This window comes from Danio aesculapii, chromosome 7 (assembly GCF_903798145.1).
Source record: "Danio aesculapii chromosome 7, fDanAes4.1, whole genome shotgun sequence".
Classification (NCBI taxonomy): domain Eukaryota; kingdom Metazoa; phylum Chordata; class Actinopteri; order Cypriniformes; family Danionidae; genus Danio; species Danio aesculapii.
This window is the reverse complement of record NC_079441.1, coordinates 13,084,912-13,099,308: the sequence shown is the minus strand read 5'-3', so window position 1 is coordinate 13,099,308 and position 14,397 is coordinate 13,084,912. Positions and strand designations below refer to the sequence as shown.

The following is a 14,397-nucleotide window of genomic DNA, read 5'->3' as shown; positions in this document are numbered from 1 at the left end:
GTGTTCTGTGTGAACAGCCTTTAAGAATACACTCAACAGTGATCAAATTTTAGCTGCCAATTGGCATTTTTAAAATGTCAGTACCAGTTGGTACTGAAGCCAATACTTAACAACCCTAATTAGATACACATTGTATCTAAAGCAAGACTTTGAGGAATAGTTAAGCTGTCAACACACAATTTGACATTTTATTTTTTACAGAAATTATTTGACACATTAAAATATACGATACAGGCTCATTGGATATATGTGCTTTAACCTACTTTATGTTGATGTAAGTTTTTGCAGTTTCACAAAAAAGTATGTCTGACGGCAGTTTCTAGTGCTACGGGAGTAGTATGACGCAACAACTTTTGTTCATTTTCACAATAATGATGTTTACAGGGATGTATTATTTATGAATAAAGGATTATTTGTGTGCATCTCAATGCACAAAAACAAATATATAAGACAAAACAACTCAACAGTGTCTATGAATTGTAATTGAATATGTTTACCTCACCTTTTTTGGCGTGGTCAGTTTGCTTGGTAGCTCACCTTGTACAGTGTTGAGCGTTCAGATTTGAGTCCGGTTTTATAAAATGCATAAAATCAATGTAAAATCAAGGTAAAACTATTATTATTATTATTGTAATGTTTGTTATTTTTATTGTAAAGTCTAAAACTAGACCCTTAATTTACATTTGACATGTTTTCTGTCCATGTAAAACCACTTTTTTTGTCCATTTAAGTTTTTCCAGACATTTAAAATCATTCTGACATCAAGTTGGGTTGCTTGTTCCCCTCACAAGAAACATCTGAGAAACAGGAGGTCTCCATTAGCTCTTTGTTTAATTTCATTGATGAGACATTAAAGCAGGATAATCAAATATTACTCTTTCATCTGCGCTGTGCTGCTTCAGACAGCAGTGACAATTGCTTTCCTCTGACCTTGTTGACAAAAATCACTCCACCCAGCATTAGTCAACACTCCAGGCCCATATTTTAACCGTTACCTCTTATTATTAACACACTCCAGTTGGCAAATGAGTAAAAAAATAGACATTTCACTGCATAATAACTTGACTTGTTTAATTGGATGCTTTTTTGCAGCCTCTCTTGAATAAATAGATGAAAGTAGTACATGTTATTAGGATGTACACTATTAGTCAAATGTAAAAAAAAAAAAGAAAAGAAAACATTTTTAAAGGTGCTGTATGTAAGGCTTTGACTCTTCTAAAGTATATAAAAACCATAATATGTTTGCAGATATTTAAGAAACATGCCAAGTGAACATTCTTGTTTATCTGAAAAACAATGCTGAAGTCAGATATTCTGCTTTGAAAATGTGAGGTGTCAGAACTTCCATCCTTGTTTTGTTCCGTTTAACCCGCCCAATGCCAGTTTAGCCAATTATATTTCAGCACCCCTTGTTGCCTTCATGGAAAACAGCATATTTCATTCATTCATTCATTCAGTCAGAAAGGCTCTCAAAGTCTGTGTCCATGACAGAAATTCAACCTCTGGTGGACAGTAGCAGACTCCGAAATGAGACGCAGATGCAGATTTTCACATGAGGTGGTTATTAATTTGCAAATAATATAAATATTAAGAATGTAAACATTAGGTGAGCAGGTTACACTATAACCCTGTGTCCTAACAACACCCTGTGTGAGGAGATTTGCAGTGATTTGGCTGTTTGCACCAGACGAAACATGACAGAAATTTAAATACAGCCTTTCAGAGGCACAGAATAGTGCAACAGGTTCAACAGGTTAACCTGATGAAGACCATGTAGGTCGAAACCTTTTAAGAGCTAAAGTGGCAGTGTACTTATTTTCTTTTGACTTTTTACACTGTGTTTGTTTTTGATCGAGCACCTGCCTTGAGAATCTCAGATGTGCACACATTTCTTTTCTTTTTTTTTTGAATATTATATTTTTATTTTCTTAAAGCAACACAGAGCGATACAGAAAGCAACAACGATTATAAAGACAAAACAGAGGCAATGGGGAAAAAAGAAAAAAAAAAAAGACATACAGTAAGTCAGAAAAAAAAGATTTTAAAACCATTATTACATCAGTTCCTCCAATATTATACATGGGTCAACAATGTTACACATTTATATCTAGGCCAGTGGGCGCAGGCAATATGGTGATCTTGCAGATGATAACAGGGTTATACCTTTAAACTGTTATCCTGGGCATTTGATAAATAATTAAAAAAGGGTTTCCAGGTGGCTTCAAAGCCGGCAATGTTATCAGAAAGATTGTGTCTTAGCCTCTCTAAATGTAAAGTGGTAGAGAATTCTAAAAGCCAGGATTTAAAAAGTGGTTTTGATGGCTCTTTCCATAAATAAAGAATAATTTTTTTAGCTAACACCATTCCATATTGAACAGCTTTTTTAATTTGATGACTAAACCCACGAAGTGAGTCAGACCAACCAAAAACAGCGATTGCTGGATCAGGGGCAAGGTCACAAGAATAAGCCTCAGAGTAGAAGTTGAAAATTTCGCTCCAAAAGTTTTGGGCATGACCAAAAAAGATGTCCTAAAGAGCCTTCCGCAGATTCACATTTATTACATTTAGAGGAAATGGAGGGGTAGAATTTATTAAGTTTAACCCTAAAATAATGAAGCCGATGTACTACTTTATATTGGATTAGTTGATGTCTGGAGTTAAGAGAACATGTATTTATGACCTTGAAAGACTTTTCCCAGTCCTCATTGGTAATTTGAATGCCTAAATCTTTCTCCCAGGAATCTTTCAAGTACAAGGTCGATATGTCAAACTGATCATTAAAAACGTCTATAAAATGGGAAATCAAATTAGAGGCATCAGGAGAGGCAGAAAGTAATTTATATACATCATGTTCATCTGCTAATAGTTCAAAGTGGGGGATAGATGTACGAACATAGTTTCTCAGCTGTAGATATCTAATAAAAATGTGATGGTAAAAGATACAATTTTTGTTTCAGCTGAGGAAATGTAGCAAATTTACCATCCATGTACAAGTCTTTTACAGTGACCATTCACTGGACCAAATTGAAAATGTGGAGTCATTGAGTGATGGCTTAAAGGCATGGTTATGAGCAATAAGGCACATTTCTTTTTATAGAATATTTAAATTATACAATTTTAAAATGTATACAATTTTAAAAACCGCTGGGCTGCTTTTTTTCTGTGTTTTTTTTATTTTTATTTAATTGTATTTTTTTGTGGCAATTGTGATACGGTACCATTAAAATTTGCTTTATTTATATTCATTACGCCATAATAAACTGTTCAAGAGTGAAATAAAAAATACTTATAATGGGAATTTTTATTAATTAAAATATATATTTTTTACCTTTTAAAATAAAAACTTTGAAACAGGAAAAAAACATGTTTTTGAAATTATTAATAACTGAGTTCCAGTTATAATCTATCATAACAAAACAGCGAATCCGTATATCAGAACGAAGAAATGGTACGATGATGATGATGATGAAAAAGTGAATGAATCACAGAATATCTACATTCATCTTTAAATTATAATCATTTTAAAATATGCACAACCTTGGGCAGCAGAAAAAGCTTCTTACTGATGCCAAACGTTTGACCTGCAGTGTAATTATATTAAGTGTCTTGATGACAGCGGTGTGTTATTTTGTTGAAATGGAGCCGTTTGAGCATATCCTGTTCATCTGATGGCTTGTTTTGATTTAGGGAGGATTCAGAGACAGACACTGGCATCGAGACGACCAGACAGATCTCCACCTCGGGCGGTCGTGTGTTACAGCACCACCCCTCACTGAACACCTACACCCTCTCTGTGGGCACGGAGCCTGGCGCTGCACCACCCAGCCTGCAGGCCGACATCCTGGAACTGCACAGACTGATCCTCCGCCATTGTCAGGGGAAGGAGAGTCAGGTCGGTTTGATTTAGATTTGGGTAATCATTTATTTTCTTCTCTGCTCTTCAGATCATTTGTTTGAGTTTTTATGCACGTTTCAGAGATTAATTATTCAGGCAATATATGAGTAGTCTTGACAAATGGTGATGACTGTATAAAGTTATAATGATGGATTCATTAAAATAAGTCAGATGCTTATATTCTTTCTAAGTATTTAACATGTAAAATTGATTTTGTACCAACAGGAGCATGTACATTGAGTACGAAAAGTATTCCGACCCCCTTAATTTTTTTTAAACTCTTTGTTATATTGCAGCCATTTGCTAAAATAATCGTAGTTAATTTTTTTCCTTATTAATGTACACACAGCACCACATATTGACAGAAAAACACATAATTGTTGACATTTTTGCAGATTTATTAAAAAAAGGAAAACTGAAATATCACATGGTCTAAGGTATTCAGACCCTTTGCTCAGTATTTAAGCACCCTTTTGATCTAATACAGCCATGAGTCTTTTTGGGAAAGATGCAACAAGTTTTCACACCTGGATTTGGGGATCCTCTGCCATTTCTCTTTACTGATCTTTTCCAGTTCTGTCAGGTTGAATGGTAAACATTGGTGGACAGACATTTTTTGGTCTCTCCAGAGATGCTTAATTGGGTTTAAGTCAGGGCTCTGGCTGGGCCATTCAAGAACAGTCACATAGTTGTTTTGCAAAACCGTTTTTTGTTATTTTAGCTGTGTGCTTGGGATCATTGTCTTGTTGGAAGGTAGACCTTTTCTGTCAATATGGGGGTGCTGTGTGTACATTACTGAGGATTTTTTTTTTTACTTTACCCACTGGATATAAACAAGTCAATAAATAAGCAAATGTTCTTAGAATTAATTTGAAAATGACTTTGATTTTGATTTAAAATGACTTTTCTATTTTAATATATGAAACCTTGTGTCAGTTTTGAGATTTGAGATTCATACACAATATGAAAGCTAAATATAAAGGCTTTCCATCCATTTATGGTTTGTTAGAATAGGATAATATTTGGCTGAGATACAGCTATTTAAAAATCTGTAATCTTAGGGTTCAAAAAAATATAAATGTTTAGAAAATTACATTAAAAAGTTGCACAAATTAATTTCTTAGCAATGGACATTAGGCATGGGCCAGTATAAGATTCTGACGGTATGATAACCTTGGATAAAAATATCATGGTTTCATGATATTGTGATTACTACTCTAAAATATATTCTTTTTAAATGTCTGGGTAAAAGACAAAAAAACTTTTTTCCCCTTTGAACACAATATATTTTATTTTGAGAAACATTTAAAATATTTTGGAGCAGTAAACATGTCGGGCTAAATAATTTAAACGAATCATTGACTTCTGCTGTTTTTGTTAGTTTTAAAAATGGTATCTTTGGATATCTTTTCTGCTGGAGATACTGTTGTCCTAACAGTACCGTAGGAACTTTTTTGGCTACATGCATAGTATTTTGGGCCACATATGATATGTTAATCAAATATTATATATTTAGTCATTACTTCAGTCCTCAGTGTCATGTCATCTTCAAGAAACCCTTATAATTTGTTGATTTGTCACTCAAAAAACTGATTTATTTTAATGTGATTTTCTGCTTAATATATTATATTGAAAACCTTGATACTTTAAAACAAAAACTTTCCTTTGAATTTATTTATTTATTTATTTAACCAGCAATGTCCCATTGAGATACAATATCTCGTCTACCAGAGATTTCTGGCCAAGACAGGTGGTATAGGATCAAGATGCAAACAATAAAAAATACATTTCACAACACATAAACACACACAAAAATAGTATAAACCATAATCAATTGTTAAAACATGTGCACTGTTCTAAATTGACAGTCTATAGAATATTTTTAAATATAGCGATAGATGGTAAGGATTTCATATGTAGTATGTGTTGAAGCACATTCCATACATATGGAGCATACTAAGAGAATACAGATCGAGCTAACTGTGTGAAAAAAAATGGCATCTTAAGTAAGAATATATCTGCTGATCTGGTATTGTAAGTATTTGAACAGTACTCCACCAAACTAGATATATACTGTGGTATATTACCAACTAAAGCTTTAAAAATAAAAACTAAGATATGTTGTATTTTCTTTAACTGTAATGAGGTCCATTCTGTCAATTTATATAAATTACAGTGAAGTGTGTGTGCACTTGAACCAGTGACAAATCTTAATGCACTATGATAAACAATATCCAATTTTTTTACTTCAGAGGTGCGTGTATATAAAATAAATCTCTGTAATCCAATACTGATAGAAGTGTACTCTCAAGCTGCGAAGGAGAACCTTTTTTTTAAATAACCTAATATTAGTCTGAGTTTTGTAAAAGGCTATCAATATGACAGCTATAAGTCAACTTATCAAGTCAGACACCTAAATAAATATTAGATAAAACTTGTTCAATCTGTCTGCCATTTAACGTTTTAATGTTAAAATCGTGTATTGATAATCTGGATCTTGTAAAGATCATGTAGTTAGTTTTTTTTGCATTCAATACTAATTTTAAGGACCCAAGAGACATTTGGAATGAATTAAAAGCAATTTATATTGCCTATTTCTATTCTATTGCCCTTTCTACAGATGAAGCCAGTGTAAATAATTGTGTCGTCTGCATAAAAGTGTACATTTGCCAACTCAACAGCTTTACCAAGTACATCTATATAAATAAGGAATAAAATTGGGCCCAAATATGAACCTTGAGGAACACCTGTCTTTACTGTTAAAGGAGCAGAGATATGATTTTCTATAGAAACACACCGAGTTCTTCCAGTCAATGAATTATGAAACCATTTCAACACTCTTGTACTAAACCCTATACATCTTAGTCTTTGCTACAAAATATGGAAAGAGTTCATCAAAAGAACAGCTTTTAAAATAAAATATACATATATTAAAATGTTTTATTAAAACTAATGGTCACAAGTTCACAAGTTAATGTATTTGCTACCATGTACTAAGAATGAAAACTACTAGTACAGAGTTTATTATTAAGCACAGTTCAACATTTACCAATGCATTATTAAAGTCTGTGCTTGTTAACATTATTGTACTGTGCGTTAACAAGATCTAACAATGAATGGCTAGATGCTTAAGTACTATAATAAATGTAATGTTTGTTGTTTATTTATGTTAATAACATAAAATATAAATCTTAACTAATATCAACCAACAAAACTTTATTACAAAGTTGAATAAAAATGGCTTTATTCATAACAGTTTTGGTTTTCTCAGACGTTGTACTTCTCATATGCCTCTTAGTGATGAATCAATTAGTTGTCTTTCTCATTAGTAAGTCACTTTTCCTTTCGGGAATGCCAGCTAAATGAATACCCTCTATTATGCAGTCGACAGAAGGCAGCTTGTCTGCCAAGAAATATCCCTCACATTTCAACCTCCACCATACGTCGCAGTAGGTCATTGCACTGGCATAACTGTAGACTTAGACAATCGTTTGAAAGACTGAAAAAAATCTAAAGCTGTTCTCTGTTCATGTTCAGGGAGGAGTTGGATTTCAGCAGAGCTCAAAGTCTCCGCACATTGCCCAAGAATGTGATGACGACCCGGAGACCAGAGATCGCTGTTGTGAAGTTTCACCCCACGACTCCCTTGATAGGACAGAAGGAGGGTGCGCTCTTTTTAGCACACAGGAAAACAAAGCAGAACGTAATGACTGTCTGGATCCATCGCAGAACAGGGAGGGTGACGGAGGACCCTCGGTCCTGGCTCTCCTACACAATGGCAATAGTGAGGATCAGCGGGCGTATGCTTGTGAAAACACTGTGAGCGATTGCGGAGAGCAAGAGGAGAGTTCAGCTGCTGGTGGATTTATTGGAGATAGGAGTGATGCTTTACAGGGCATAGAGTTTTCCTGCAGACGACAGAAAGAGGAAGCTGATAAAGCGGAGGGGCCTGAAAGGGAAATCTCTGTTGAGGAGACAGTTTTGGAGGAGAGTAGTGCTATTGGGGAGACTGGAGATATGGGAATCACTCAGTCTTTGGACACGCCGGAAAGCTCGGATGTTGAATCTTCTTCTTCTTCTCGAGGAGCTGAGAGTGATGAGGAGGATGATGATCGATATGAAGATCTCATAGAAGAAAGCGAGGATCCTTTAGACGACAATCCAGATGGAGATACATCTCTAGATTTGGTTGAGAATGAGATTTGTTCTTGTCAAGATTTGGGTGAGGGGGAAACTCAAACGATGAAGAAATCTGAGGGAGATGTTTGTGAAAGCAGTCAGGGTGATCTTAATTCTTCAAGAAACTTCAATTCAGATGGAGACACATCTCTAGATTTGGTCGAAAATGAGATTCGTTCCTGTCAACATGATTTGGGTGAGCGGGAAACTCAAACGCTGAAGAAATCTGAGGGAGATGTTTGTGAAAGCAGTCAAGGTGATCTTAATTCTTCAAGAAACTTCAATCCAGATGGAGATACATCTCTAGATTTGGTTGAAAATGAGATTTGTTCCTGTCGAGATGATTTGGGTGAGCGGGAAACTCAATCTCTGAAGGAATTTGAGAGAAATGTTTGTGGAAGCACTCAAGATGACCTTAATTCTTCAATAAACTTTGAAGTAGAAGATGCTAATGAAGAGTTTCAGGAGGCTTCGGAAATTCCGTACTTGGAAATCAATGGGGAGGAACCAAAGGAAGGTCTTGGAAGGACTTTTGTTGCTGAATATGAGAGCGTTTCACAACGGCATGAAATAAATCAAGAACTTCTGCCTGTAGAAAAAACAATTTATTCAATTGAAGATGCAGTGGAAGATGGAAGTGAGAAACATTTAAGTTCTTACGATGACTTGCGAACCGAGTCTCAATCTCATGCGTCAAGCGAGGACACCTTAGAACCTGAAGATCTGGAGCCTGTTTTAGGTTCTAGCAGTGAGGTGATGGAAAACATCCAGGAAAACAAACCTGTTTGTGAAACTCTGGAGGAAGTTCCTGAGTCAGCGAATCCTACAGATATAGAGAAAGCAAGTCTAACAGAGGACTCCTCTTTGGTTCCCATGCAGGATATGACATCAAACAGTGAGGTCATGTACACAGATACAGATATATCAAGAGAACATACTAAAAAATCAGGAGATCAAGGTGAATTAGTTCAACTTTCAGATATGCTCAAGTCAAATAAGTCTGGAATCTCTGAGAAAAGCCTGGCTGTCAATGCACAAGATCTGCTGGGTGCTTCAGTCCACAGTGAACATGTAGATGGTTCCTTACATGTCCCGAATACTCTTGATGAGGAGGATGTTATAGTTTCTTCTGTATGTCCCCAACAAGCCCAAGAAAGCTTAGATCCCATGTCTCGAGTGGAGGCAGGTGCAGTGAATGAAGTTGGACAACCATCGCATGAAGAGCTGGTGAAAGGTGAGTTAAACTATCAAAATTGTATATATTTAGAATGTATGTATTTTATGTAAAATAAGCGAGACCTTCTCAGATCCAAAGTATAGTTCTTTATTGTATATGAACATTAGCATAACATTAGTTTACACAGTTTGATAGAGCATATAATGTAGTAGGACTGAGTATTTAACAGCATGAAATTGATTCAAATTGATTCTTAACATGTTTGCTTTACATCAGTGGATATGAATATTGTTTGTGCTTCCGCTATCATCTTGAAGATGCTATAATTTTTCCAGTAATTATAGAATATTATAGAACTATAAAATATAGTAATTATATTTTAAAAACCACTAGGAATTCACAAGCTGTTCTATAGAGAGCAATACAGGTATCCAGTGGTTACGCTATGCCATTACTCAAGTTTTTCTTTCTTTTTTTTCAACCTGATGGTGCTAATCTGCCTTTTCAAAATTGTATTTAATTTCATCAATATTTGAATAGGAGAGTCTGTATTCTAATTAGAAATACTGCACTGAAAAAATCTCATTGTTTTTAATGGTGAAAAAAGGATATTATTTACTTCATGAATAATTTTTTTTTTAACCAATCCTCTCAAAATGCAAACTGAAACAGAAAAAATATTATAAAAATTATAATTTTATAATTATAATTTCAATTGATTTTCCTGAAGAAAAAAAAAGTTGTGGTCTTTGGTCACTTTTGACCAAATGGATTATGTTTTCCGGAGACCGAGAGGGTTACAACAAAACAAAAACGCACAGAGGATCATAGCAGAAGGTCTCTGTAACAGTTTAAAGCTAGAATTGGCAAGATTAACCACTGTGATTTTCAAGTTGAGTCTGCAAAGATAATGCTGTGTCTACACCAGATGCGAGTGCAACAAAGCTAACAACAAAAGAACCCGCAATAATCAGTGTCATTCATTATAATCAAAATTACTTTGAAACGTCAGATGTAAACACAATTAAGGTAAAAAAAAATAAAATAAAAAACATCTGCACCCATAACCTGGTCATATAGTGCAGATGGGCTGCAGGTGTTCCGAGTTCAAGTCCCGACTCACTGACTCTTTCTGATTCCATCCTATCCACAATTTTCAGTTTTATTTACTGTCAATATCAATCCTGTCAATATCAATCCTTTGTGTGCCATATGTGAAAAACACATGGGCTCCAACATTTCAAAAATTTGAGCATCAAAAGCTTGAAGTTTGGCACTTAAGCCTAAATGGATCCTTTTTTGACATTACCTCATACTACAGTTTCGCATCAAATCTTCTGACCAATGAAATGCTCTCTAGTATTGGATATGGCTCGTCCCCTTAAATACGCTTCTCAATGCTTTTCATTTGATGCGCTTGAGCTGAACCACTCTCACTGACAGAGCTGTGATAAAACCAAATAGTATTGGTTGGTTTTTATGACAGTACATAATATTTTACTAGTTATTTTGCAAGCTACTAGTATTCAGCTTAAAGTGCGATTTTTTTTTTTTTTTTTTTTTTTTTTTTTTTTTTTTTTTTTTTTTTTTTTTTTTTTTTTTTTTTTTTCTGGAGCCAATTGTTTTTTTTTTTTTAACAGGGCTATGCAATGTATTATTATAATAGTATATAACAATATTACCATATTATTATATTATTGTAATAATAATACATTTTAAATATATATTTTATTACAGCCTTAATAACTAATTTATCTCTTATTAAGAAATGTTTGAAAAATAATTACATTTTTAAATTAATTAATTTATTATTTATTCATTCATTATTTTATGTTTAATGTAATTGTATTATATTTTATTATGTCTTATTTTTTACATTTAATTTAATTTTACTTTATTTTATTTTAAATTCATTTATTTTATTTATTTTTCTATTTTAATGCATTTTGTTATCTTATTTTAATTATTTATTTATTTTTGTTTCAATTAATTAAATTATTATTTTTTTTTATTTTCTTCTCTCTTTTTAATATCTCACTCATAAACATAATTTTTAATGTTCTGTCACAGACTCAATCACTCTCAATGCCAGAGCTATGATAAAAACCAAATGGAGAGGGGTTACTTTATGTACCACCTTTATAGGTATTTGAAATTACGTCACACATTCAAAAAAATGCACATTTAAATTAACCTCTATTTATAAAAAAAAAACATGCAAGTTCTGAAAGAAATCAAGCCTTAGCCAGGTAAGAAAAAGTAACGCAGAAGTAATGTAACACATTACTGTCCATAAAAAGTAACTAAGTAACTCAAATAGTTACTTTTTTGAAGAGTAACTCAATATTGTAATGCATTACATTCAAAAGTAATTTACCCCAACACTGTTTTAGAATAACAGATAATAGAATGACTAGTAGATAATAGAATGACTATTATCTGTACTTCGACTCTTTCTAGGTTCTCATTTTGTTGCTTTACTTAAAACAAGCAAACAAATGTGGAGAAGTATTCAAAGTATTTCATGTTCAAATGCAATGTTGATAAAGTTGACAAAAGTGAGTGGCGCAACATGACTAAAAATTGTAGAACCCACTATAATCAGTGACTGTCGATAAACTGTTTATTTTGGTTGTCTGTGTTTGATGGTATAGCCATGGGAAATAACTGTGAGCTCATGTTCCATTTTCATTCAGCTAAATGCAAACGTTTGTGTTCCGCATAATTTAATTGCATTTACATTAATTGCATCATATAATCCAGTTTGTAATAGCTGCGGGATGTATCAGGTGATACAAAACCTTCAAAACTGTTTTGAAAAATGCTGTATTATATGATTTTTAATAACATTTAGAGTTGCACAACAGTATTGCTGGTTCAAGAGATATAACTGAGATTATACTGAATCAAGGAGAAACAGTGTTAACATCCATCTCCAAGATCCACAGTTTTTTTTCTCCCAAATATATTTATTGAATCCCCCCTCCCCATCTGCATTTCTGTTTCCCCCACAGTCCAAAGACATGCACTATAGGTGAATTAGGTAAACAAATTTGGCTGTAGTGTATGAGTGTATGTGTTAATGTGAGAGTGTATGGGTGTTTCCTAGTACTGGGTTGCAGCTGAAGGGGCATCTGCTGCGTAAAACATATGCTGGAAATGTTGGGGGTACATTCCACTGTGTAGCGACCCCTGTTAAATAAGGGACTAAGTCAAAGGAAAATGAGTGAGTGAATGAATAAATAGATAGATAATAAAAACTATAATGAATTGAAACCAGAGATCTACATTTAATTTCATTACAGGTCAGATATTACAGTGTGATTGTGTAACAGGGGCTCCAAGTCTCTTTAACAGCAACTGCCTGCCATGATAAACCACAGTCAAATAATTATGCCTCTCAGATCCAGCAGAATAATTGTAAGTAGCCTGTGCGTCTCCATCGCACAAACGCCTGAGAGAACAGGGTGTATCCTTCATGATTTATGTACATAACAAAATGTAGCCTAGAAACAGGTGATGTCATTATGGGATGTCCAGGGAAGTGAAGTAACAAGACGAGGTCAGCAGTCATTTCCTGACCCTTTTTTTTCCTTTTCATTCTCACAGTAACCAAAAAAGTACATTGGTACACCCATGTTTTTAAAGCGTGTTGTTATCTTTGCAGAGTTACGTAACTGAACCCAAATAGTCAGGCTTACAAATTCCAGAAATATCCTTTTTGGTTGAAGCAGGATTTGTTTTTTGTTTCATTTATCGCTAATAATAAATTGACTCACATTTTCCATTCTTGAGTGAACTAGTGTTTTTATATATACAGTTGAAGACTAACTTATTAGCCATTCTTTGAAATGGTAATTCCTTATTTGGCCAGTGCTGTTTAACAGAGAGAAGAATTTTTCAGCTTCTTGTTAAACATAATAGTTTTAATAAATCATTTATAATAACATTTTTCTTTATTTAACCAGATAAAAAAAAAAAACACATTGAGATGAAGATCTTATTTGCAAGTCTCACCTGGGCCCCATTTCAGAAAGGAGGTTAAGTGAAAACTCCGTGTATGTTAACCTTGAAATTAGAGAATCTCTGGGTTTTCCGTTTGAAAATGGCAGGTTTGTCAAGCTCGAGAAAGCAGGGTAAGTCAAGCCTGTTTCTGAAAGAGAGGTTACTTTTACTCAGAGTCAGTTACCGTGACAACTTACTCTGTGAACCTAACTTGGTCAGGAGCAGGCTTTATTCTCTAAACTCTGAGTTTCTGTCAGCATTTTGAATATGCGCATACAAAACCGGTTGATGGAAACGCCAAGATGCATATAACTTTTGAAAATAGGCATAAAAAACATCTGCGCATAACTGAGGAGGATAAACTTTTTATTCAATAAGAAAAGATTCGCTTAAACTACGATGGAAACACTTTTACTGAACAAATTCCAGTATGTGTATTAAAAAAGGTTTGTTATAAGAGATCATATGATGATGAAAATGTGTGTGAATGGACAAACCAGCAGGCTGAGCAGACTGTAAAACATCTGAAATGTTGTTTTGGTCATTCTAAAATGCCTTAACCGTTTCAGTATTAGTGTTATTATATTATTAATTACCACCAGAGCATCTGGAGCGTGTCAAGAGTGTCTGTTCTCCGCGTCTCATGGGTCAAAGTCATTTATTAAATAAGGAAAAGATTCACGCAGCTTCTCCTACCGCAGTAAATTCAGTTTTTACTGTTTATATTTGGCGCTAGTCAATCAGGAAGTGTTGATTTTGTTCTCTTTGACTCATTGGATGGAAACGCTTCTTTATTGTCACGTCTTTTATATTAGAGTTCACCAAGCTTTAACTTTCCAATGCAGCAAACTGCGAGACTAGCCGCATGACCTTACGTTTCCAGTCTGACGCATTCGCGTGCGTATGAAAAGAAGTCTATGGTGAGAAAAGTGCAGTGTGACCGCAGCTTAACTGTGAGTTGGTCTACTCAAAGTTTATTGACCTAACTCTGATCAGCTTTTTCTGAAACAGTTCTGAGTTTTTAATCTTTCGGTAAGTCAACTCGGAGTTCAAGTTTAAACTCAGAGTTGTTTGAACCTCCTTACTGAAACAGGCCCCTGGCCAAAAAGTCTGCAACACACGACTCATGAAATAAATAATT

The 14,397-nt window shown here is 34.2% G+C and overlaps 1 protein-coding gene across 1 annotated transcript in view; it reads left to right on the top strand.

Moving 5' to 3' along the window:
• The first annotated feature begins 3,710 nt into the window (after positions 1–3,710).
• The window catches only part of LOC130231686 (A-kinase anchor protein 13), a 118,237-nt gene continuing 107,550 nt past the window's right edge, over positions 3,711–14,397 (top strand). Inside the window, 2 exon segments of the mRNA XM_056461061.1 lie at positions 3,711–3,892; positions 7,433–9,308. Coding sequence (XP_056317036.1) covers positions 7,913–9,308 — 1,396 coding nt within the window. The 5' untranslated portion in view covers positions 3,711–3,892; positions 7,433–7,912.